We start from the raw sequence: 25,573 nt of genomic DNA, 5'->3' as shown, positions 1-25,573 counted from the left end.
CTTCTTTACTATACATATTTCAACATCAAATGAACAAGGTACCACATGTAATAATAATTTATATTTCTGTAGTGTTGTTGTTTTTTAATCTGGGCATCTCAAATCACTTTACAAACATTTTCTAATTAAGTGCCAATAATCCTGTGAGACAGGTAAGGGATTTAAGTCATTTTACCCATATATGAAATGCAGATCTCTCTGAAGTGGAATCTAGCAGATATTTAATAGCTCACAACAAGATTCTTCACAAGTTTAGGACAGAAAGTAAAGAAGTACAGTATCCAACTGAAATGTTAAGGCAAATGGAAGTAGGCATAATGTAGAGATCTGACTAAAAATGTAGTGACCCATGCATGTTATTAAAATTTCTATCAATTCAAAATAATAAGAGTGCAAATTCTCCACAGGTGTAAACGCGTGCAGCTCCATTGACCTCAGTGGAATTCTAAGCATTTACACTAACAAAGAATTTACTAAAATATAAATGGTTTCAAGTAGTCAGAACCTTGGTTTGATGTCTTTTCCCCAAAAAGAAACAATTATCACATTTCAATCATTTCCGGAACCTCTTTTAAAGGGAAATTAAGGATCTACATAAACATCCTAACTCAAAGTCAAAATATCAAACAAATTAAATGTTACCAACAAATACCTATTATCACTATCAAAGACTGCTTTCAGCAAGTTTTGTTTTTGTTTTTACCAATAGTATTAAGAATAACTAACTCATTCTTTAAAGAAAATTAAATAACTGTATTTCAAAAATAAGAAACTTGTCAGGTGGAAAAAAATTAAAGACAATTTGCATAAGCTATTATCAACCATATTTGCAATTTAATAGCATATTTGTTCTGCCTTTTTTTTTTAACAAGAAAATTTAAGGCATTCTCTCAGGAATTCTTCAAATACATTTTAGAGAAAATTGACTTAGAGAAACTAATTGTAATTATTTTTGCACTAATTAGAAAATATTCAGAATGAATGAAATTCACTCCTTTGCAGAGATTCAGTGAGACTTAAGTGATGCATAGTCTTTGTGCTGGTCTTTGGAAGTGTGAATTTCACCCTATGACAACTGTAAAGAAATAACGATAAATTAACCTAAATAGAAAAGCAATAGCATAAAAATTCACGTACCTCCACACCTAGGGATAGGTCCACTCCACATTACTTTCCCATCCATTAGTATACAACTAATTGTTTCAGTTCCTTGTGTTTTAATAAATCCCTCTTCACAAATGACTGAGATTGAACTCCCTAATTGAAAGTTGTCACCAAAACGCCGTGCATTGATTGGAACTCCAGGATCAGGACACTCATTATGTCCAAATGCTTTAAAACAGAAGCAAAAGAGGAAGGGGAAAAAAAGAATGTGATAAAGCCTTACAAATACGTTGACATTTTTAGGGCTCTATAGAAAGGAAAAAAAATTACAGACTAATTGTGCAGTTTCCAGCTGAAATGACAGCAGCTTTTTTAGAAAAATTGGGACAGTACTTTCTATGCATCCAACTTAGGCTTGGTTACTAGGAAAGTAACACTGGTATAACTCTGCTGGTTAGCGGTATGACTTTTTACAATAGCTACACCAGTACAAGACCTAGCCCTGGTCTACACTACAAGTTTAGGTCAAATTTAGTAGCGTTAGGTCAATTTAACCCTGCACCCATCACACAACCAAGCCTCTTTGTCGATTTAAAGGGCTCTTAAAATTGATTTCTGTACTCCTCCCCGGTGAGGGGTTTAGCGCTGGGTCGAATTTGGGGTAGTGTGGATGCAATTCGACGGTATTGACCTCCGGCAGCTATCCCAGAGTGCTCCATTGTGATTGCTCTGGACAGCACTATCAACTCAGATGCACTGGTGTCACGGTTCCTTCCCCACTCTGAACTCTGCGGTACAGATGTGGGGATCCGCATGAAAGGCCCCCTAAGCCTATTTGTACCAGCTTAGGTTAAAACTTCCCCAAGGCACAAATCTCTATTTGTTCTTGGGCTGAGGTATGCTGCCATCACCAAGCAATTTAACAAAGAATCAGGGAAAGGACCACTTGGAGTTCCTATCCACCCCAAATATTCCCCCAAGCATTACACCCCATTTCCTGGGAGGTTTGAGAATAATATCCTAACCAACTGGTTACAAAGTGATCACAGATCCAAACCCCTGGATCTTAGGACAATAGAGAAATCAGTCAGGCTCTTAAAAGAAATAGTACTTTGTTAGAAAGAAAAAAGGTAAAAGAAGCACCTTGGTGAAATTACAATGGAGGATAATCTCACAGGCAGTCAGATTCAAAACATAGAGAATCCCTCTAGGCAAAACCTTAAGTTACAAAAAGACACAAAAACAGGAATACACATTCCCTCCAGCACAGTGAAATTCACAAGCCAAAACAAAAGAAAATCTAACACATTTTCTAGCTAGATTACTTACTAAGTCTACAGGAGTTGAATTGCTTGCTTCCTTGATCTGTCCCCGGCAGAGGTATCACACAGACAGACAGACAAAGCCTTCCCCCATTCCCCCCAGATTTGAACGTATCTTGTCCCCTTATTGGTCAGGTGCCAGCTAGGTTACTTGAGCTTCTTAACCCTTTACAGGTAAGAGGATTTTGCCTCTGGCCAGGGGGGATTTTATAGCACTGTACACAGAAAGGTGGTTACCCTTTCCTTTATATTTATGACAACTGGCCAGGTAGACAGGAAAAGCCCCAGGAACTTTTGAATTTCATTTTCTGTTTGGCCAGCGTGGTGAGCTGATCAGCACAGGTGACCATGAAGTCCCAGAATTGCAAAACAGCTCCATCATGGACTGAACGGGAGGTACTGGATCTGATTGCTGTATGGGGAGAAGAATCTGTGCAGGCAGAACTCCATTCCAAAAGATGAAATGCCAATATTTTTGCCAAAATCGCCAAGGGCATGATGGACAGAGGCTACAACAGGGACACACAGCAGTGCCACGTGAAAATTAAAGTGCTCAGGTAAGCCTATCAAAAAACAAAGGAGCCAAATGGTCACTCCGGTCAGAGCCCCATACACGCTGCTTCTATGATGAGCTGCATGCAATTCTAGGGGGGGGGCCCTATCACTACCCCACCACTGTCCGTGGACACCTGAAAGTAGGGAATCTCATGAAACAGGGATGAGGATTTTGTGGATGAGGAAGATGAGGAGGAGGAGGAGGTTGAGGATAGCGCACAGCAGGCAAGCGGAGAATCCCTTCTCCCCGGCAGCCAGGAACTGTTCATCACCCTGGAGCCAATACCCTTCCAACCCTCCCAAGGCGGGCTCTCGGACCATGACGCCGGAGAAGGCACCTCTGGTGAGTGTACCTTTGTAAATATAATACATGGTTTAAAAGCAAGTGTGTTTAATGAGTAATTTGCCCTAAAGACTTGGGATGCATTCACGGCCAGTATAGCTACTGGAAATGTCTATAACGTGACTGGGGATAGAGCAGAAATCTTCCAGGGACATCTCCATGAAGCTCTCCTGGAGGTACTCTAAAAGCCTTTGCAGAAGGTTTCTGGGGAGGACAGCCTTATTCTGTCCTCCATGGTAGGACACTTGGTTTGTTTGAACAGCTGCAGGAAGGAACTTACTTCCCAGACCAGAAAAAAGTTCCTTCCTGCAGCTGTTCAAACAGACCAGAGTTCCTGAAGATGCGAGCGTCATGCACCTTTCCCGACCATCCCACATTGATGTCCGTTAAACGTCCCTTGTGATTCACCAGTGTTTGCAGCACCATTGAAAAGTACCCCTTGTGGTTTACGTTCTGGCTGCCAAGGTGGTCAAGTCCCAAGATAGGGATATGCATTCCGCCCCACCACAGTTAGGGAACCCCATTGCAGCAAAGCCATCCACTATGACCTGCACATTTCCCAGAGTCAATACCTTTGATATCAGCAGATCTTTGATTGCGTGGGCTACTTGCATCACAGCAGCCCCCACAGTAGATTTACCCACTTCAAATTGATTCCCGACTGACCGGTAGCTGTCTGGCGTTGCAAGCTTCCACAGGGCTATTGCCACTCGTTTGTGAACTGTGAGGGCTACTCTCATCTTGGTATTCTTGCGCTTCAGGACAGGGGAAAGCAAGTCACAAAGTTCCATGAAAGTGCCCTTACGCATGCAAAAGTTTTGCAGCCACTGGGAATCATCCCAGACCTGCAACACTATGTGGTCCAACCAATCTGTGCTTGTTTCCCGGGCCCAGAATCGGCATTCCATGGCAGGAACCTGCCCCATTACCATTACCATAATGCCCAAATTGCCAGGTCCCCTGCTTTGAGAGAAGTCTGTGTCCATGTCCTCATCACTATCGTGATCGCGCTGTCGTCGCCTCGTTGCCTGCTTTTGCAGGTTCTGCACATACTGCAAGATAATGCGTGAGGTGTTCACAATGCTCACAACAGCAGCGGTGAGCTGAGCGGGCTCCATGCTTGCTGTGGTATGGCGTCTGCAGGAGAGCAGATTTGCAGCGGTAGCACTGGATGATGGACGCCACGAGAATAGATATTTATACAGAACGACAAGAGGACCTGCAAGGTGGATTCATGGCACCAGGAGAGGAGAGTTGCAGCGGAAGCGGTGAATGACGACAACATGGAGAAATTTGCTACTGAGACTGAGCTCATTTACAAGAGCCGGAGAGCAGAGTTGCAGCGGATGATGACGGTTAGCAGTCCTACTGTACCATCTGCTGATAGCAGCCCCCAGGACACACCAGCAGCGGTGACAGTAAGCTGATCTGTGCTGGCTCCATGCTTGCTGTGGTATGGCATAGGCATGGAAAAAAGGCTCAAAATGATTGTCTGCCTTTGCTTTCACGGAGGGAGGGGCGACTGACGACATGTACCCAAAACCACCCACGACAATGTTTTTGCCCCATCAGGCATTGGGAGCTTAACCCAGAATTCCAATGGGTGGCAGAGACTGCGGGAATTGTGGAATAGCTACCCAGAGTGCACAGCTCCGTAAGTCGATGCTAGCCACGGTAGTGAGGACGCACTCTGTCGACTTAATGCATTTAGTGGGGACATATGCAACCAACTGTGTAAAATCGATTTCTAAAAATCGACTTCTATAAAATTGATCTAATTTTGTAGTGTAGACATACCCCTAGAGTGGAAGCAGAAATACTGGTATAAATGTGTCTTATTTCTGGTATAGCTGCTTTTACTTCAGGAACTGGAATAACTTATACTGGGATAAGGACTTTTATACTGGTATAGCTGTAACCACACTGTGATGGAGTTTGCCATCTTAATTATATTTGTATAATTAAAGCAGCAAAATTTTCTAGTTTAGATAAGCCCTCAGATTAAAAGGTTAAGCAGTACCTACAAGGCAAATGCAGAAAGGAGAGTTATTTTTCTATACATGTCCATATGAGATAGTAAGGATGGCTCATTGTTATTGTTACTGAATAAACTGTATGTTGAAAGTACAAAAACAAACACTCATTCACACACACATCAGAGGAGGGCATAACTATCCTTAGACCCATACCCTTAGAAGAAAACATACAGAGTTGTTATTCATGGCTTATTTTGATTTTCTCTTTATATGGAAGAGCATTCCATACAACTTTTAGCATCAATTTCTTGTGGAAAATTTACATCACTGGACATACTGTCTGTCAGCTTGAATAACATTAACTGTAAATTATTATTTTGTGTATTTTGATGTACTTGAAGGAGGATGAGATTTTGGGGAGGTGCAAGATAGGATAATTTGCTGAAGAGAAGGTACTTGTAGTGTTAAGCAGTCTGACACTATAAGATCTAACAACACTTCTCATTTAGACAAGTTAGTTAAATTGGCCTGAACGAACAATTGGTGAGTGGGCACAAAACTAGGAAAATACATGGGCATGACTTCAGATTAGATCTGAGAGAATAATATGCAACAAATAATTCATCCAAATTAATTTCACCATATTTTTCCTGCTAAAAAATACCAGTAAGTAGATCTCAATTTCACTGAATTTATTTTGTACTAAAACAGATTTTTTGGGTGATTTTTTTTACATTGCATGGATTTTTCATGGACAGTTCTCTGACAGTATTCACTATGCAAGCTGTGTTGTTTAATTGTGATTGGCCAAAATAAATAATTGTTTTGCTCTCTTCCATGATTACATAAATGTTCAAGAACTTCCCGCACAGATATACACACAAGCAATTTTGAAATCTACTTTCCACAATCCTCCTTGCAAAATGTTCTCCACAGAAAACAAACCCAAAAGGAAGCAAACTAAATTCATTTAAAAAGTTCAGTGAATATTTATTTTAAAAAGTTTTGAACTTAATTAGTGCTCTCATACTATATCTATCATCATATTTCCTAAGATCCTTTGGGTATAGAAATATTCCATCTATATGGCATAAGTATCTTTCAACTGAAGATATTTTTGAATAGCAAACAGCCTTCTAGTTAAACCCCTTTAACCAGATCATATGCAAGGGTAAACTATGTTTTATATTTCTTGCTAAATAGAACTGTAGTAATGTTATATGTTCTAAGGAAACAAAAAAAAGTGCAGCTATTGTGGCAGAAGTTAATTAGACCTATCTATGTCATTTTCCCATTCATTAAAGATATACTGGTACAAAGTAGAATGTTTTGATGTACATGATTTACCATTTAGCAGCAAGATTTCTTAGATGTTGTTTACAAAAATAGTAGGAACCATAATAATCAGGCAACACAAAATGCCATAAAAATGTTCAATTTTTGACTTGGGAAATATCGTAAATCCTGGGGATGAAAATATGGATATATTGTATGGCTTCATGTCATTCAAATAAGCAGGAATTGCTGGGATTGCAAATAGATCTTTTTTCACCCACAACAAACTATGTACAGTCAGTACTTTTAGTGAAGAGGTTGACTGCTACCTTTTTTCACTTACTATAACATTAATATAACCCCAGTATTATATACTATAACAAAGGACAGACACAGATGCATATCCTTAAATCAGCATTTGATAGTGAGAAATATATTCTCAAGAAGGTTTCAGAGTAGCAGCCATGATAGTCTGTATCCGTAAAAATAAAAGGAGTACTTGTGGCACCTTAGAGACTAACCAATTTATTTGAGCATAAGCTTTCGTAAGCCACCCTAACCCTAACCCTAACCTTCTCAAGAAGGCTCAGGCATATCAATAGTATACAGAGTAGATCTGGTTTTCATGACATTTATGCTCACCAGCATGCCAACATACAGCATAACACCAATTACATTTTGCTATTTCAGGGATTTATCCTTCTGTCCAGGACAGTACTCTGACATCTGAATATGGGGTATTATGCAAGAAAGTAAAAGAGGATTCCACATTTGTTAGTATTACAGATATGGATCCATTCTCCACTGTAGAGATGTTACACAAAAGAAGTCAGTCATGCTTGAACCAGAAGCAAAGTGAACTTTGAGAGTTAAGTAGCAGATGGTATTACTACTCGCACAGGTGTGAGATCTGCAGACCAGAACCCCATCCCCATCTGGAGAGTTATCCACTTTTAAATACAAGGGAGGGTTTTACCAGGACAGTGATCAACCATTAATTTTCACTTCATAAAAAATTCACATGCACTTTTCCATTTTTTAAAGCGAACATATAAAATTAACTATATTTCTCTGTCGCTCCATTAACTCACAGAGAATGCACACACAGAGAATGAAACAAAGCATAGCCTTGTAAACATGGGACCATCAAAACTAATAGGGGGGAAATTAAAGGTCTTTGTTTTCCCTGGAATTCTGTTTATCTGGCCCAAGGGTCCTGTTTGAGGTTGAGCAGTTTGATGCTTAGTGGATCCCACTTTATTCCTTTAGCCAATCACTTGTATCTACCAGTCTCTATGGGCCTGATTCAAAGTCCACTGAAGTCATTGGGAGTCTGTTCACTGACTTCAATAGACTCGGTATCAGATTCCAAATGCATTAGATGACATACAGACTACTCCTAATAGCATTCTGTGCCAAAAAATTAAAAATTCTGTGCACAATATTTTAAAATTCTGCAAAATGCTGCAAGTTTTAAATGTCAATAAATAAATGCAGAGGCTCTAGCATGGAAGTGGGGAACACAGGCCACTGGCTGCATGAAGGTGGGAGATCATCCTGCAGCCTGCCACACCTGGGACACAGACTCAGCAGTAAGGCTGCACCCCACCCCGACACAGCACAGGGCTTGGACCTGCCACAGAAAAAACCTTGGGGCCCTACCCCTCTGTGCCAGGTGTGGGGCAGGCAGGCTGAATCAGGCAGGATCCAAGTGTGAAGAGGATCAGTGTGCGGGGGATCCAGGTGTGGGGTGAGAAGATTCTGTGTGGGACAATCTGGGTGCAGGAAACTCTGTAGGGGTCTAGGTGTAGGGGATCTCGGTGCACAGAGGCTCGTTTAAGGGGTTCCAGGTGCAGGGGCAATGGGACTCTGTAGGGGCTTCAAGGTGAAGGTATTTGGGGCTCAGAGGAGGGGTCTGGGTGTGGGGGGCTCAGTGCGGGAGTCTGGGTGCCATGGGAGTGGGGTTTTGTGGGGTGGGGGTCTGGGTGCAGCTAGTTGGGGGTCAGTAACATGGGTGTCTGGATGTGGGGGCTCAGGGTAGTGTGGAGGAGTGGGGGGTTGAGTGCAGGGAGCTCAGTGGAAGGTGGTCTGGGGTGCAGGGGTGGGGGTCTGGAGGCAGGGAGTCTGGGTGTAGGGGGACTACAGATGCAGGGCTTGAGGTTCAGTGGGTTGGGCTTTGGCTATGGAGGGCTAGGGGGCTTCTGGGTGTACGGGGGGAGGTATGAAGGTCCAGATGTATGGGGCTTGGGAGGATGAGGGAGCAGCTCCTCAAACAGCAACCCCTCTTCCCTGCAGCTGAGGAGTCATGGGGGCAGGAATCAGGGGAGGATGCTGAGCTTCCTGCAGCTGGGGGAGGTTTCTTGGAGTAGGTCTGATACAGCCCCAGCTACTTCTTGCTGGGGAGAAGGAAGTCCCTTCCTCTCCTGCCTCCAGTCCAGCAGGACTAGTAGCTGATCCCAGCTCAGGGCAGGAGCCACTGCCTGGGGTGTCCCTGCCCTGCAGTGATTTACCTCTCTGCCGGCTGCTCCGGGTGCCTGAAATGATGTACCTGCATAGCTAGGGCATGGTGTGTGGCTGCTCTTGCAGCTTCCCTTTGCTTCTGTGTCAGAAAGTCATTTTTCTGTGGGGAAGCAAAGAAATCTGTGGGGGACGTGAATTCTGCACACATGCAGTGGCGCAGAATTCCCCCAGGAGTAACAGACATATGCTAGAATGGGCATAAATTGTTGTTTGTTTATTATAATGGGGGCTGTAAAAATTCTATAGGCCAAAAGGATGTGACACAACAAAGTTTCTTTTCAGTGAAGCAATAAAAATACTCTGGACCAGAGCTATTGCAGAAAAAAAAATCAGTATATAGAGATCTCACATTTACAGAATTCAAAATATGGCACAGAAGATAGAGACAGTTAGAAATATTACTTAGAAATCAGTTTTGAGTACTTATCTTGCAGGTCCCTTTAACTCCCCCCAAATGTGGATAAGGAACCGCCTTTCTTTCTTCAAGTAACACATAAATGAAATCCTCCTTTGAGTGTGGTATTAGTTTAGCCTACAAGGAATGAACACTTTGTACTTTTTTCTGCAAAATAAAATATGATATTGAAAGGAAGAGGGAACAAACAGTGGCTTTGAAAATGATTAGGCTTATATACAGCATAAGTGTTAGGGGAAAATGGAACACTACAAATGAAATAATACACTCAAACTAACAGGAATTTTCTTCATACCACTATGATGGGCCTTCAGAGCAACCTTTTATGCTCACACTTTGTAGAAAGGATGTCTCAGTAAGTTATCAGACTGCAACACGAGCTACTACTGGAGAAAAGATTGACATGGTATGTGGGGCTGCTCTCACTTCTTTCTTTTGCAAGCATAATGTTAACTGAAGAGCCGCCCTTCTGCTCTCCCTCGCCCTCCCCCACCCCCCACAAATTCTACTTTAAACATAATCATAAAGAAGAATTTTGAAATATAGACATTTAAAATCTATTTCAAAATGGAGAAAAGCTTAAGTTAAGTTTTAATATATATAAAAGGTTTAAAATATTATTTTAAACAATATTATTGTAAAGTATATACCAATAGATGCATTTAGTAGAGGTTACTAAGGTAATGTTCTCATTGTTTTCACATCTATGAGCAAATGTTCAGATATTATCACACATACTTTAAATGATTGCTATGTCCTGAGGCACATCATAATCAAAGCACTCTCTTTTCCCACCATTTTTCCCCTTTTTTCTTTTCATAGATTCCAATTCTGTTTTGTTTGGTTTTCTTTCTTTCTTCTTCTTTTTCAACAGAGCCATCTAAATTTTTGAGATAGAGACTTGTCTCAAGTGCATGAAATATCTACAGGCCTGAAAATAGGGTCCCTGATTCTGTACTCTCATCAGGCTCAATTCCATTTAAATCACTGAAGTATGTCCAGGGTACAAGAGGTGTAAAAGTGAGAGGAGAACCAGGCCCATGGCCTAGCAATTAAAAATAGGTTTAATCACTTGGAAAAACAAAAACAAACACATAATGGAAAAATCCTCTATAAATTAAAGGTTCCTATTACAATTCAGATTGGACTTTTTCTAGCTCTTGGCAGAGAGCAAATCTTTTCTCCATCCCCCACCATTATACTTACAGTAAATTCAGGAGAGCCCATGTGCATTTGCACATAATCTGCTACCTAAAAAAAAAAACCCTACTTGGGAATGATATGATAGTTTGCATATTAATATACAATAGCATGGACTTTTCTCAGGATGTCTTTTCCTCTTTTAAGGATTCATCACTTTAATATAAAAAATTGTTGGGGAATGAAAGTTGGCATGCTTGACTCCCAGGAAAGTTGCTGTTTTTTATTTGTTTATTTGTTTTTAAGGCTGGTTATAAGTTCTACAAGTGTAAAAACATACAAAAATCTTCCACTGTTGGCTTGCAATTCTTTCAGATACTTCAAATGTACTTTTAAAGAAAATATATAGATATATGAACAAACTAGAAAATGTAACTTAATTTATTAATCTCCTTTATATAAATCCCTAGGAATAGAATAATCTCATATAAATTTAGTTTTAATAAGATGTGTAATAGACACTTCAGTCAAAGAAAGACACAGTCTGAAATAGAGATAGAGAAACAAAGGCAGCAGTTTTATATAGCAAGTTGCTATGACATATGTCACAGCTAATTTAACTTTAATTACACTTTGACAACTTATTAGTGACAGTATTCGCCACCAGTGTCACTTCGGAAAGGCAATAAACACATTGTTATTAATTGCTTAGGCTCAGTGTTGAAAAAAACCAGCACTCTTTCAGCAAGGCTGTCATAAATATAAAGGGAAGGGTAAGAACCTTCCTGTATACAGCACTATAAAATCCCTCCTGGCCAGAGGTACAATATCCTTTTATCTGTAAAGGGTTAAGAAGCTCAGGTAACCTGGCTGGCACATGACCAAAGGGACCAATAAGAGGACAAGATACTTTCAAATCTAGAGGGGGGAGAAGGCTTTTGTCTGTCTGTTCTGTGTGCTTGCCGGAGAGAGATCAAGCAAGCAAGCAATCCAACTCCATTAGAATTAGTAAGTACTATCAAGGAAATACGTTAGTTTACTTTTGTTTTGGCTTGTGATTTTCTCTGTGCTGAGAGGAAGGTGTATTCCTGGTTTTCTTTTTGTAACTTTAAAGTTTTTGCCCAGAGGGAAATCCTCTGTGTTTTAAATCTGATTGCCCTGTGAGATTAGCTTCCCTTCTAATTTTACAGAGGTGCTTCTTTTACCTTTTTTCTTTCTAATAAAGTTCTGTTTCTTTTAAGAGTCTGACTGATTTCTCTATTGTCCTAAAACCCAGGGGTCTGGGTCTGTGATCACTTTGTAACCCATTGGTTAGGATGCTATTCTCAAGCCTCCCCAGGAAAGGGGGTGTAAGGGCTTGGGGGGATATTTTGGGGGAATAGGAACTCCAAGTGGTCCTTTCCCTGATTCTTTGTTAAATCACTCGGTGGTGGCAGCGTACCCTCCAAGGGCAAAGAGTTTGTGCCTTGGGGAAGTTTTACCCTAAGCTGGTAAAAATAAGCTTAGGGGGTCTTTCATGCAGGTCCCCACATCTGTACCCTTGAGTTCAGAGTGGGGAGGGAACCCTGACAGTAGTCAAGCAGTGAATACACAGTAACAGGATGTGCAAGAGCTTTCACAGAATATCAGAAACCCTTTCTACTTCAATTTGTAGTATACCTTTCTGATAGTCTGTTTCTGAGCAGGTCAGACCCTAGAGTTCAGAGTCGGGAGGGAACCCTTGCAAAGGTCAGTATGAATAGACATCTTTTCTAACAGCTATACTTATAAGACCTTGAAATATTAAACCATCAGCTTTTTTCAATGTTTAATGAAGTGCTGTTGTTCCTGAGAAAAATATAATTAACAAGACGTTGTAATGTGCTAATCGCTCTGCATCTCCCTTTTCGGCTGTAATCCTAGTACAGAGAAGTAGTTGTAAACAAGCAAATTAAATCCTTCAGAAAAATATTAATAGTTATGACTGTGGTTATACCCCAATCTTAGACACCGATCCTGCAAAAGATCCAGGACAACTTGCAGTGCATAAAGTTAAGAAAATTCATACGTCTTTGCAGGATGAAAGTCTTAGGAAACCATCCTGTGAACATTTGCTCACATGGGGTAGCTTTAGGCTTTACTTAAGTGACAACAACTCAGATGTGAGAACTCAACCTTTACTCACGGTAGTAAAACAGTAGCCTCAATACTATGTGATTGCAGGATCGGGCCCTTAAGCAATAGAAGAAATACATCGTAGTGAAGGAGCCCAAAATACAACAAAGGATAAGAAATACAGACTATGCTAACACATTATTTGTATCCGCGTAGCAGGTGGGAACTCCTCAAGGATCAGGGCCCCATTGTAATAGGAGCTGTACAAATGGGTAATAAGAAGACAGTGTTGTCACGACAGAGCTCACATTCTACATTTATGGTAAGACATGATATGGATGAAACAGATAAACAGGGAGGGATGGAAGTGAAGGATAATAGTATAAAAAGCATGTTTTGCACAGTAGGCTGCAGTCTCAGCTTGTCCCCTGCCTGGTATTACCACCTGGCTGACAGACTGACAGTGTAAGGGTATGTCTAGACTATAGTCACAGGCCGTGACTGCAGATTGATCAGATTTATCCGACTTAGTTTTATTCTAGCTAGCTTGAGTACTGGAGCTGGGAAAATGCAGCTGTGTGAGTTTGAGCAGTGCCAGGCTGTACAAGCCCACTCATAACCCTAGCTGATTACTTTCAGGGCTAGCCTATGCTGAAGCATGAGCTGACCAGTTTCACTAGTCCAGGACTGAAGCTAACTATATTACAGCTAGCACAAGAATGTTTACTCAAGTTGCAATCACAGTGATTGAAGTCTAGAAATACCCTAAGACAAAACACAAAGAGAGGGGAAGCAGGATTCAAGCAAAGTACTCAGGGAGAAGACAAACCACACAATTGGTTTTATGTACTTGAAAAGTCCACATTTAAAGACTACTCACTGTTATAAGTGATGTTAAAGCCACGTCCTGACATTGAATGGTCAGCTTGAAATTCCAGACGCAAGATATGACTATTGCTGGTAAGATGCGAAGGAACCTCAGCACCAGTGAAAGTACCAAGTATTGGAGAATCTGGAGAGTCACCATCTTTAACTGCAAGGAAGTCAAATTGAGATTCCAAGTCAAAGTCATTAAAAGAGAGATGAATTCGGCTCCCTGGGTCTGAGATTATTGTCCAGATGCAGTTTAAATTATTTCCATATCCCTCTGGGTAATCAGGTGAAAGAACTGTTCCCATCGGTGCAGTGAAATTAGAAAGGCAAGGAACTATCAAAAGAGAGAGAAGGAAATTAGAGAACAGAATAGAACCTATTTTCAAGAGAATTGTCTCATATTATCATCTCTTTCTAAAATGTCTTTAAGATGTGCTTATTATCTCAACTGAAAAAGCCAATGTCTCTGGGACCAGCTAAGAAGCCAAAGGAGAACTTATCAATTTGGTTTTCTTTTTTAGGTAACTTCGCACTCCCTTTGTCTCTACAGACTTCCTGCTCAAAGCAACACCCCAGGCAACATAGAACAGTAACGGATTCTGGAAATCACAGCAGTCCTCATGATTTATCCATGTTCAACAGTTGTTATCATGTTGTTGTTATCATATGCATCTCTATGATCATATAAGTTCTTATCATATGCATCTCTATGATCATATAAGTTCTAAAATATATTCATGCATAATGCATGGAATTCATTATGCATGAATATATTTTAGAACTTATATGATCATAGAGATGCATATGATAAGAACTTATATGATCATAGAGATGCATATGATATGATCATATGATCATATGATCATAGAGATGCATATGATGATTCATGCATAATGCATGGAAAACTTCTGTAAATAATTTAAATGCCTTTGACTGCAATTCAGCAACTACTAACTTAAATTTATTTCATCAACTTATAATAGTTACTATAAAAATATCTTACACATAAAATATACAGCCTCCTAGAAAATACAGTATGTTAACAATAACATTTTATATGTAGGCACATAATAATACTTCCTTTTAATAACTGCTAGAGGAAAGAAGAGAAAAAATATTTTAAGTGGTCACAGAATGTATATTTGGCATAAGTATATTATGAAGCTCTCGTTAAACAAAAGTAAATTCTCCATGCCAGAAAAAAAATATTACATTGCACTAACTTTGCAATTAATCACACAAGTAATTAATTACTCAAGGGCCGTGTAACATATGTTGCATTAAAAAAAAGCATTTGGTACTTACAAATACAAATTGGTATGTTTGCAGACCACTGGTTGTTCTCCTGACACACAATGGATTTCTCTCCAATTAGTTCAAATCCAAACTGACACTCAAACCTTAAAATGTCCCGGTTGGAAAATCCATCCCCTTCTCTGATGCCATACAATGGTGTTCCAGGATCCCCACAGCTTTCCTTTTCAATTTCTGTTGAAACGGCAAATAAATATCAATTTTATTCCTAGAGTTATCAAACATTTTCTCCATAACCATGCACTCACATCTGGAACAAAATTACATATTTTGAGCAAATGACTATCACAGTACATTGCTTATTATTAATAACAATTAATAATATACAGGGCATGAATCTGAGTTGCTTTCTGTACACAAAACTCCTAATCACATTATGAATGTTAAGTATGAATCTTGGCAGGATCAGATAGATCTTCAAGTATCATTTCATGAAACTGTACAAAAATAAAGAGGGGGACAAAGTGCTCTCTACTTACCTCCTCACAATTGTTTGTAATAATATGTTTTAATCATTATGGACCCAATCCTGCAAAACTCTGTTCACATGAGAAATATTATTTGTTTTACAATAATGCCTACAATTCCTAACAGAGATCAGGGCTCTACTGTGCTAGGCATTGTACAAACTCAGGCACCATCTGTGCCCAAACACAGTTTAAATAGACCAGATAGGCATAGTGTGAAAGAAAGTGAATACTGTTATCCCGTTTTACACATGGGGAGCCAAGCCACTTACATTAAGTGAACTGCCCAAGGTCACACAGCAAACATACAGCACAGGCAGGAAGCATACCCAGATCTCCTGAGTCCCAGGCTAGTGCCTTAACCAAAAGACCATTTCTCCTCCCTATGTACAACTAGTTCACTGAAGTCACTGAACCTATTCAGGTTAGTAAGGACTAATAGCATAATTAAAGAATTTGCAAGATTGGGCTCTACTGTAGTTCTAGATATAATATTTCAGGATATTGTATGTATGGGCCTTGATCTTTTTTTCCCCAAAGTTATCAGCATGGAAGAGATCCTCTAAATTGATCTCCCCCATGCATATGGCGTAAATGTTCACCCACTTCTGTGACATTGCCATCTCCAGCACCCAACCAAGATCCCATGGGGAGCTCAGTACAGAGTAAGGAGATTATCTAAGGCTAAGGAGTGCTTGGGGTATGCACAGTGGAAATGCATTAGTTCTCCATCAAGCCCTGCAAGGAATAGACTATAAAGTTAATGCAGGATGAGTTTTTATTAATTTTTTCACGACTCCACTCCCCACCCACCCACCCACTCACTACACACACACACACATATAGGCAGGACACCCCAATACTTTTTGCACATGCACAGGCCATCCATGCACAAACCCTGGCCTCTTGAAACAAATCAGAAAAATCAGTAAGACTAGGGACAAAATCACTGCCTACTCTACAAGGGAGAGTGTGGGAGGTTGAAAACCTCCTGACAGAACAATCACAGGAAATCTCTGCAAGGAGATTCTTGTGGAGTTTCTCTCCACCAAACCCATCTCCCCCATTCCCTTTCCAATGGGTATTCTCACAGGATTGTTAACTTGGATCATGGTTATTTTGTATTGTTCTAATATTCATATTCCCAAATTATTATACTGTGCAAATCTTGGCAATATTACATCTATATGAACTTAGAGCAACCACCATTATTTGTATTAAATGATTGTTCTTTAACTGTAGTAAGCAATGTGATGTTAAAAATTTGATTATTCTAAATATTAGAACTGTTTTTTAGATGATGTTGGCTATTTAATATTACATGCTATACTTGAATATCAATGCCTACTCTGACATTTTTAAGAAACTAGCTAGCTGATTATACCAAGTTTAGGGAAAATTTGGAGGAAAAGTCTAGATATGTTTTATTTAAAATAATATTTCTTTTGTAATATAAGGATACTGCCAACATCACCTGGCCATTTTTGCCCTGCCAACGTGCCTGAATCTAACATTTCACATGAGTACTCCCATTGAGCTGAGTGGAATTACTGGCATATGTATCTTTGCAGGGTTTTGTGTGTCTATGCATGAGGGAGGGTTATATTGTAGACTTTCCCCTGTGCTCTGACTCTGCCTTCTTAGAACATAAATACTACAGGATAGGAACCCTTTTTTGGTTTTGTACAGAGCCTAGTGAATTGTGGGTGCTGCCAGAAACAAATAAGTAATACATTTCCCTAAGAGTTGGGTGTAGAAATTCCCAAATTTAAAGATCTTCATAGCTTTTCCCTGCCTCTTAAGTTGGGCACCTCTATAATGAGCATAAACCACAATCAATGTTGTCTTTGTATTATAACGCAACGTATTTCCTAAATAGATGCTCTATTTATCTTGTTCTATTTGATTAAGGGGAAGGGGAAATGAAATAAATTAAACACCTTATAATTTGGTTACCTGCTTTCCATATATTTTTATATAAAAATGGGGTGTTTCAAAATTGATTCAAAATTCAAAGAATCAGCAATAAATGGTGTAGGTTCACCTTCATACATAAAACTCCTATAAATGTTAAGACTCAGTCATATGAAAATATACAAGCTCAGGCACAAATTCTATTCACCCTCCTTACCACAGCAATGATGATAATGGGGAAATAAAATTATTATACACAAAAAACAAACAAACAAATAGATTTCTTACTTGCCCATAAGCCTTACAATTTTGCAAGTTGTGTTGACAGGCATTACTTGAGTTTATCAAAGAGGAATATAACCCCAAGTGTTTACATCACTACAAGGTTTATGTGTGAAAAATGTTCTTTTTCCATCTGACAAATTTCACATTGTTCCCATGACGTTTTCCTTTGGCTACTTTCCCCAAATCCACAGAAATCTCACACTGTACAGTAATTAGTGGTGTTTTCATATAACTTCAACTATAGTTTAAATATGTCTTCTCTTTGTTTGACTTTTGAGATGGTATTTTGGTCCATCTGGACAAAGTTTTCTTTCACCTAAATAACAAAAGTTTTCACAGGTTCTGCAATATCTAACATCTGAGTCTGAACTCTCGATCAGGGTTGTTGCTGTGAGCTGGTCCACCTTGATTTTCCTCTGCTTTTTCTTGAATATCACTATCACTATCTGAAAGGATTAGAAATCCTGCCTGGTCAATTCTGAGAGCTCCTAGAAGATGTCATTGGCATAACATAAAAACATGCTATTTTTTTCAGTGCCACATGGCGGTTCCAGTTGATTTTTAGTATTTATATCTCTAAATTTGTATTTTATTTTATTGTGAGAACTGGGATTAAGTTAAGCAAAGTGTTACGTGTACTAATGATTTAAAATTAAACAAAACCAAACCAGCACAAAGCATACCCCCACCCATTTATATCTCTAAAGGGGCATTACCATAGGTATTTCTTCTCTCTCTCTCAGCCCTGGTCTACACTAGGAGTTTAGGTCGAATTTAGCAGCGTTAAATTGATGTAAACCTGCACCCGTCCACACGATGAAGCCCTTTTTTTCGAAGTAAAGGACTCTTAAAATGGATTTCCTTACTCCACACAAGTGGATTAGCGCTTAAATCGGCCTTGCCGGGTCAAATTTGGGGTACTGTGGACACAATTAGACAGTATTGGCCTCCGGGAGCTATTCCAGAGTGCTCTACTGTGACCGCTCTGGACAGCACTCTCAACTCAGATGCACTGGCCAGGTAGACAAGAAAAGGCCCACAAACTTTTGAATTTCAATTTCCTGTTTGCATGGTCACCTGCAGCTTGCCACGCTGGCCCGAGCTCATCAGCAGAGGTGACCATGATGGAGTCCCAGAATCACAAAAGAGCTCCAGCATGGACCGAACGGGAGGTACGGGATCTGATCGCTGTATGGGGAGAGGAATCCGTGCTATCCGAACTCTGTGAGGTGTGAGGTCTTTTTTAGGAGTGGTGGGTGAAGTTCTGTGGCCTGCATTGTGCAGGAGGTCAGACTAGATGATCATAATGGTCCCTTCTGACCTAAATATCTATGAATCTATGAATCTATGAATCTGTTCCAGTTTTTGAAATGCCAAAACATTTGTCAAAATCTCCCAGGGCATGAAGGACAGAGGCCATAACAGGGACCCGAAGCAATGCCGCATGAAACTTAAGGAGCTGAGGCAAGCCTACCAGAAAACCAGAGAGGCAAACGGCCGCTCCGGGTCAGAGCCCCAAACATGCCGCTTCTATGATGAGCTGCATGCCATTTTAGGGGGTTCAGCCACCACTACCCCAGCTGTGTTGTTTGTCTCCTTCAATGGAGGTGGAGGCAACACAGAAGCAGGTTTGGGGGTTGAGGAAGATGATGATGATGAAGTTGTAGATAGTTCACAGCAAGCAAGCAGAGAAACCGCTTTTCCCAACAGCCAGGAACTGTTTCTCACCCTGGACCTGGAGCCAGTACCCCCCGAACCCAACCAAGTCTGCCTCCCGGACCCGCCAGGCGGAGAGGGACCTCTGGTGAGTGTACCTTTTAAAATGCTATACATGGTTTAAAAGCAAGCATGTTTAGTGTTTAATTTTCCCTGGCATTTGCGGCTCTCCTGGATGTACTCCCAAAGCCTTTGCAAAAGGTTTCTGGGGAGGGCAGCCTTATTCCATCCACCATGGTAGGACACTTTACCACACCAGGCCAGTAGCACGTACTCGAGAATCATTGTAGAACAAAGCATTGCAGTGTATGTTTGCTGGCATTCAAACAACATCCGTTCTTTATCTCTCTGTGTTATCCTCAGGAGAGTGATATAATTCATGGTCACCTTGTTGAAAGAGGGTGCTTCTCTTCAGGGGACACTCAGAGGTGCCCGTTCCTGCTGAGCTGTTTGCCTGTGGCTGAACAGAAATGTTCCCCGCTGTTAACCACAGGGAGGAGTGAGGGGTGAGGGGCTAGCCACATGGTGGGGGGAAGCAAAATGCGACCTTGAAACGAAAGCACATGTGCTGTGTATGTAATGTTAACAGCAAGGTTTACCCTGAAAGAGTGGAGCCATTTTTCTAGAAAATGTGTCTTTTTAAATACCGCTGTCCCTTTTTTTTTTCTCCACCAGCTGCATGTGTTTCAAGGATCACAGGATCTTCTCCTTTCCAGAGGCTAGTGAAGATTAGAAGGCGAAAAAAACGCACTCATGATGAAATGTTCTCTGAGCTCATGCTGTCCTCCCACACTGACAGAGCACAGACGAATGCGTGGAGGCAGACAACATCAGAGTGCTGGAAAGCACAAAATGACCGGGAGAAGAGGTGATGGGCTGAAGCTGAAAGGTGACGGCAGCGTGATGAGAGGAGGCAGGATTCAATGATGAGGCTGCTGGAGGATCAAACCAATATGCTCCAGCGTATGGTTGAGCTGAAGGAAAGGCAGCAGGAGCACAGACTGCTGCTACAGCCCCTATGTAACCAACCACCCTCCTCCCCAAGTTCCGTAGCCTCCTGACCCAGACACCCAAGAACGCGGTGGGGGGCCCTCTGGCCACCCGTCCACTCCACCCCAGAGGATTGCCCAAGCAAGAGAAGGCTGGCATTCAATAAGTTTTAAAGTTTTAAACTTTTAAAGTGCTGTGTGGCCTTGTCCTTCCCTCCTCCACCACCCCTCCTGGAGCTTCTCTCCTCCACCACCCCTCCAGGGCTATCTTGGTAGTTATCCCCCTATTTGTGTGATGAATGAATAAAGAATGCATGAATGTGAAGCAACAATGACTTTATTGCCTCTGCAAGCGGTGATCGAAGGGAGGAGGTGAGGGTGGTTAGCTTACAGGGAAGCAGAATGAACCAAGGGGCAGGGTGTTTCATCAAGGAGAAACAAACAGAACTTTCACACCATAGCCTGTCCAGTCATGAAACTGGTTTTCAAAGCTTCTCTGATGTGCACTGCACCCTCCTGTGCTCTTCTAACCGCCCTGGTGTCTGGCTGTGCGAAACCAGCATCCAGGAGATTTGCCTCAACCTCCCACCCCGCCATAAATCTCTCCCCCTTACTCTCACAGATATTGTGGAGCGCACAGCAAGCAGTAATAACAGTGGGAATATTGGTTTCGCTGAGGTCTAACCAAGTAAGTAAACTGCACCAGCGCGCTTTTAAATGCCCAAATGTACATTCTACCACCATTCTGCACTTGCTCAGCCTGTAGTTGAACAGCTCCTGCCTACTGTCCAGGGTGCCTGTGTATGGCTTCATGACCCATGGCATAAAGGGGTAGGCTGGGTCCCCAAGGATAACTGTAGGCATTTCAACATCCCCAATGGTTATTTTCTGGTCTGGGAATAAAGTCCCTCTTGCAGCTTTTGAAACAGACCAGAGTTCCTGAAGATGCGAGCATCATGTACCTTTCCCGGCCATCCCACGTTGATGTTGGTGAAACGTCCCTTGTGATCCACCAGTGCTTGCAGCACTATTGAAAAGTAAACCCCTTGCGGTTTATGTACTCGGCGGCTTGGTGCTCCGGTGCCAAGATAGGGATATGGGTTCTGTCTATGGCCCCACCACAGTTAGGGAATCCCATTGCAGCAAAGCCATCCACTATGACCTGCACATTTCCCAGGGTCACTACCCTTGATATTGGCAGATCTTTGATTGCGTTGGCTACTTGCATCACAGCAGCCCCCACAGCAGATTTGCCCACTCCAAATTGATTCCCGACTGACCGGTAGCTGTCTGGCATTGCAAGCTTCCACAGGGCTATTGCCACTTGCTTCTCAACTGTGAGGGCTGCTCTCATCTTGGTATTCTTGCACCTCAGGGCAGGGGAAAGCAAGTCACAAAGTTCCATGAAAGTTCAGCAAATTTGCGGATGATACTAAACTGGGAGGAGTGGTAGATACGCTGGAGGGGAGGGATAGGATACAGAAGGACCTAGACAAATTGGAGGATTGGGCCAAAAGAAATCTGATGAGGTTCAATAAGGATAAGTGCAGGGTCCTGCACTTAGGACGGAAGAACCCAATGCACAGCTACAGACTAGGGACCGAATGGCTAGGCAGCAGTTCTGCAGAAAAGGACCTAGGGGTGACTGTGGACGAGAAGCTGGATATGAGTCAGCAGTGTGCCCTTGTTGCCAAGAAGGCCAATGGCATTTTGGGATGTATAAGTAGGGGCATAGCGAGCAGATCGAGGGACGTGATCGTTCCCCTCTATTCGACATTGGTGAGGCCTCATCTGGAGTACTGTGTCCAGTTTTGGGCCCCACACTTCAAGAAGGATGTGGATAAATTGGAGAGAGTCCAGCGAAGGGCAACAAAAATGATTAGGGGACTGGAACACATGAGTTATGAGGAGAGGCTGAGGGAGCTGGGATTGTTTAGCCTGCAGAAGAGAAGAATGAGGGGGGATTTGATAGCTGCTTTCAACTACCTGAAAGGGGGTTCCAAAGAGGATGGCTCTAGACTGTTCTCAATGGTAGCAGATGACAGAACGAGGAGTAATGGTCTCAAGTTGCAGTGGGGGAGGTTTAGATTGGATATTAGGAAAAACTTTTTCACTAAGAGGGTGGTGAAACACTGGAATGCGTTACCTAGGGAGGTGGTAGAATCTCCTTCCTTAGAGGTTTTTAAGGTCAGGCTTGACAAAGCCCTGGCTGGGATGATTTAACTGGGAATTGGTCCTGCTTCGAGCAGGGGGTTGGACTAGATGACCTTCTGGGGTCCCTTCTAACCCTGATATTCTATGATATTCTATGATTCCCTTATGCATGCGAAAGTTTTGCAACTACTGGGAATCATCCCAGACCTGCAACACTGTGCAGTCCCACCAGTCTGTGCTTGTTTCCCAAGCCCAGAATTGGCATTCCACCGCATGAACCTGCCCCATTAGCACCATGATGCCCACATTGCCAGGGCCCGTGCTTTGAGAGAAGTCTGTGTCCATGTCCTCATCACGTCGCCTACTTGCCCGGTATCGCTTTGCCGGGTTCTGGTGCTGCATATACTGCTGGATAATGCGCGTGGTGTTTAATGTGTTCCTAATTGCCAAAGTGATCTGAGCGGGCTTCATCCTTGCCATGGTATGGCGTCTGCACAGAAAAAAGGCGCGGAACAATTGTCTGCCGTTGCCCTGATGGAGGGAGGGCGACTGACGACATGGTTTACAGGGTTGGCTTACAGGGAATTAAAATCAACAAAGGGGGTGGCTTTGCGAGAAACTGAGTGGCCCCCTCAAGGATAGAACTGAAAACCTCAAGGATAGAACTCAAAACTGGGTTTAGCAGGCCGTTGATTTCACAGAGGGAGGGAGGGAGGAGAAAATGAATACAAAACAAATCTGGTCTATTTCTTGTTTTGAGCCACTTCTTCTATCTTTATACATCTTGCTGGAAGCAGACTGTGCAGTATGACCGCTAGCCATCATCATCTCCTGGGTGCTCGGCAGAAGACGGTGCTGTATGACGACTAGCCATCATCTTCTGCTAGCTGGAGGTTAAAAGACAGTGCACTGCCCATAGGACTCAATCGCCATGAGACGAAACAAGGGAAATTACCTGGCTGAGTCACTCCCATGTTTGCCCAGGCGCCCAGTTAAAAGAGCACCCAGGACTATGTCGATGCCGGCTACCAGTCATACTGCACTGCCTGCTGCCAAAAGGCAATAAACTGCTGCTGTGTAGCAATGCAGTACCACATCTGCCAGCACCCAGGAAACATCTGGTGACGGTTAGCTGAGCGGGCTCCATGCTTGCCGTGGTATGGCGTCTGCATAGGTAACTCAAAAAAAAAGCACAAAACGATTGTCTGCCCTTGCTTTCATGGAGGGAGGGAGGGAACGGGGGCTTGACGATATGTACCCAGAACCACCCGCGACAATGTTTTAGTCCCATCAGGCACTGGGATTTCTACCCAGAATTCAAATGGGCGGCGGAGACTGTGGGAACCGTGGGATAGCCACCCACAGTGCAATGCTCCGGAAGTCGATGGTTGCCTTGGTACTGTGGACACACTCCGCCGACTACATGCACTTAGAGCATTTGTGTGGGGACACACACAATCAACTGTATAAAAACGCTTTCCACAAAACCGACTTCTATAAATTCGACCTAATTTCATAGTGTATACATACCCTCCCTCACTCACTCTCTCTCTCACACACACACACACTCTGTTGTGTGTAGTTTCCTGATAGTATTGGTTGATTTAGGAATCTGAAACGGGATGTAATTGTGTGGTCTTGTTTAGCACTAGCAGGAATTGAAGACAGATGATTATTCTTTGTTAGTTTTAAAACTTTATTAGTAGTATCCGATTTTATTTTGGGATTGGCAATAAACAAACTCCAAGAAAAACCTCTATACCTGCTGAGCTCCTTTCAGATGCTCATAGTGTGAACAATGGGGAATCAGTTAATCATACTTATTTAGCTTTAGCTGAAGTCATTGAAGGGACAAATAATGAAATTTATGTTTCTTGTACTGTTAGATCTACCATGCTATCTTTTGGTACAGCTTTCCTAGGATCCTTATCTATTTCATTGTCTTGTATAGAGCAGAAGTTAGGTGTCTGTGGGTAATCTAAGGGTAGAATTTCAGACTTACAGAAAAGTACTGTCCCATTAAAAGAGAGAATGACAAAGACTCACAGCTTTCCAAATCATATTAATGCCTGTATTGCAGATAATAAATATATAATTATAATAGAAGATGGAAAATCAGTTCTAATATATAATTCTTTGTTTTATTAAGGTCCCTAGTAAAATTTTATAAACTAGCAATAACTTAATACTTCTATCTACTTCAAATAGACATGTCAGAGGTTAAAGAAGAATGACCACACTGCAGCTTAAGTGGCGGGGGGGGATGTTGTCTGGGCTTCTGGGGGAAGGGTAGCAGTGCTTTATAGCTGTGAGGAGGAAGGTGGTCACAAGCTGCTGCAAAAAGAGTGGTGGGGGTCAGCATGGCAAAGCAGACATCCCCTGGGAACAAAGTGTGAAAGGCTTGAAAAGGGGCAAGCCTGGGTGTGAGAAGCCCTTAGGTGGCCAAATTCCTGGAGCCCTTAGGAGGGTGGGTAATTTTGCACCCTGTCATAGCATATGGGGCACCAGAGTTATTTTGGGAGGATGGGGTTCATCTTGGGTGTGGACAAGTTTTGGCTGCTATAAAAGAGGAGCATTTGGAGATGTCTGGGAACCCAACTGTGTTTGAGGGGGAGGCAGCCAAGCTAATTGCTGGGGCCTCCTTGTGGTGGATGTCCATTGCAGGTACTCCATAGGGAAGGCATTCAGTGACCAGATAAATAGCCTGGTTAAAGGAATGGAATGGGCGGGGAATGTTGGGGCTCCTATGATTAGTATAGCTGGGAGCCAACCCGCCTTTCTTATACCCAACCTTAACCCTCCTACAAGGGGGAGGAAGGAATGGTAAGGTCCCAGCAATGGATTGGCTGGGGGGCCTGGATGGACAATGATGTGGGGGAGGGTCTGTGGAAGCCTCCACGTAGTTATTGAATGAACATGGAGTTGCCTGCACTGTACACTTTTATCTGCCCAGGAGTCCCAGACATCTAATAATAAAGTTGTGGCCTGATTAAATCCATATCCAGTGTCTCCTCTTCTTCTTTTGGTATAGCTGGACAAAGACTCCATGCCTCCCATCTTAAGTATTTTAAAAAATTCTATCACTCTGTGATACCAGGACCAGTAATCTACTAATTC

At 42.1% G+C, this 25,573-nt stretch overlaps 1 protein-coding gene across 2 annotated transcripts in view; it reads right to left on the bottom strand.

The window, feature by feature from the left end:
* The window catches only part of CSMD3 (CUB and Sushi multiple domains 3), a 1,215,628-nt gene that overhangs the window by 497,334 nt on the left and 692,721 nt on the right, over positions 1-25,573 (bottom strand). For both annotated transcript variants that reach the window (XM_073330296.2, XM_073330291.2), the window contains 3 exons: positions 14,923-15,105; positions 13,625-13,951; positions 1,138-1,332 (listed from right to left, as the gene is read on the bottom strand). In XM_073330296.2, coding sequence (XP_073186397.1) covers positions 1,138-1,332; positions 13,625-13,951; positions 14,923-15,105 — 705 coding nt within the window. The remainder of the gene's footprint in view (positions 1-1,137; positions 1,333-13,624; positions 13,952-14,922; positions 15,106-25,573) is intronic.

This window comes from Lepidochelys kempii, chromosome 2 (genome assembly GCF_965140285.1).
Source record: "Lepidochelys kempii isolate rLepKem1 chromosome 2, rLepKem1.hap1, whole genome shotgun sequence".
In the NCBI taxonomy this organism is placed as follows: domain Eukaryota; kingdom Metazoa; phylum Chordata; order Testudines; family Cheloniidae; genus Lepidochelys; species Lepidochelys kempii.
This window is presented reverse-complemented; position numbering and strand designations above follow the sequence as displayed.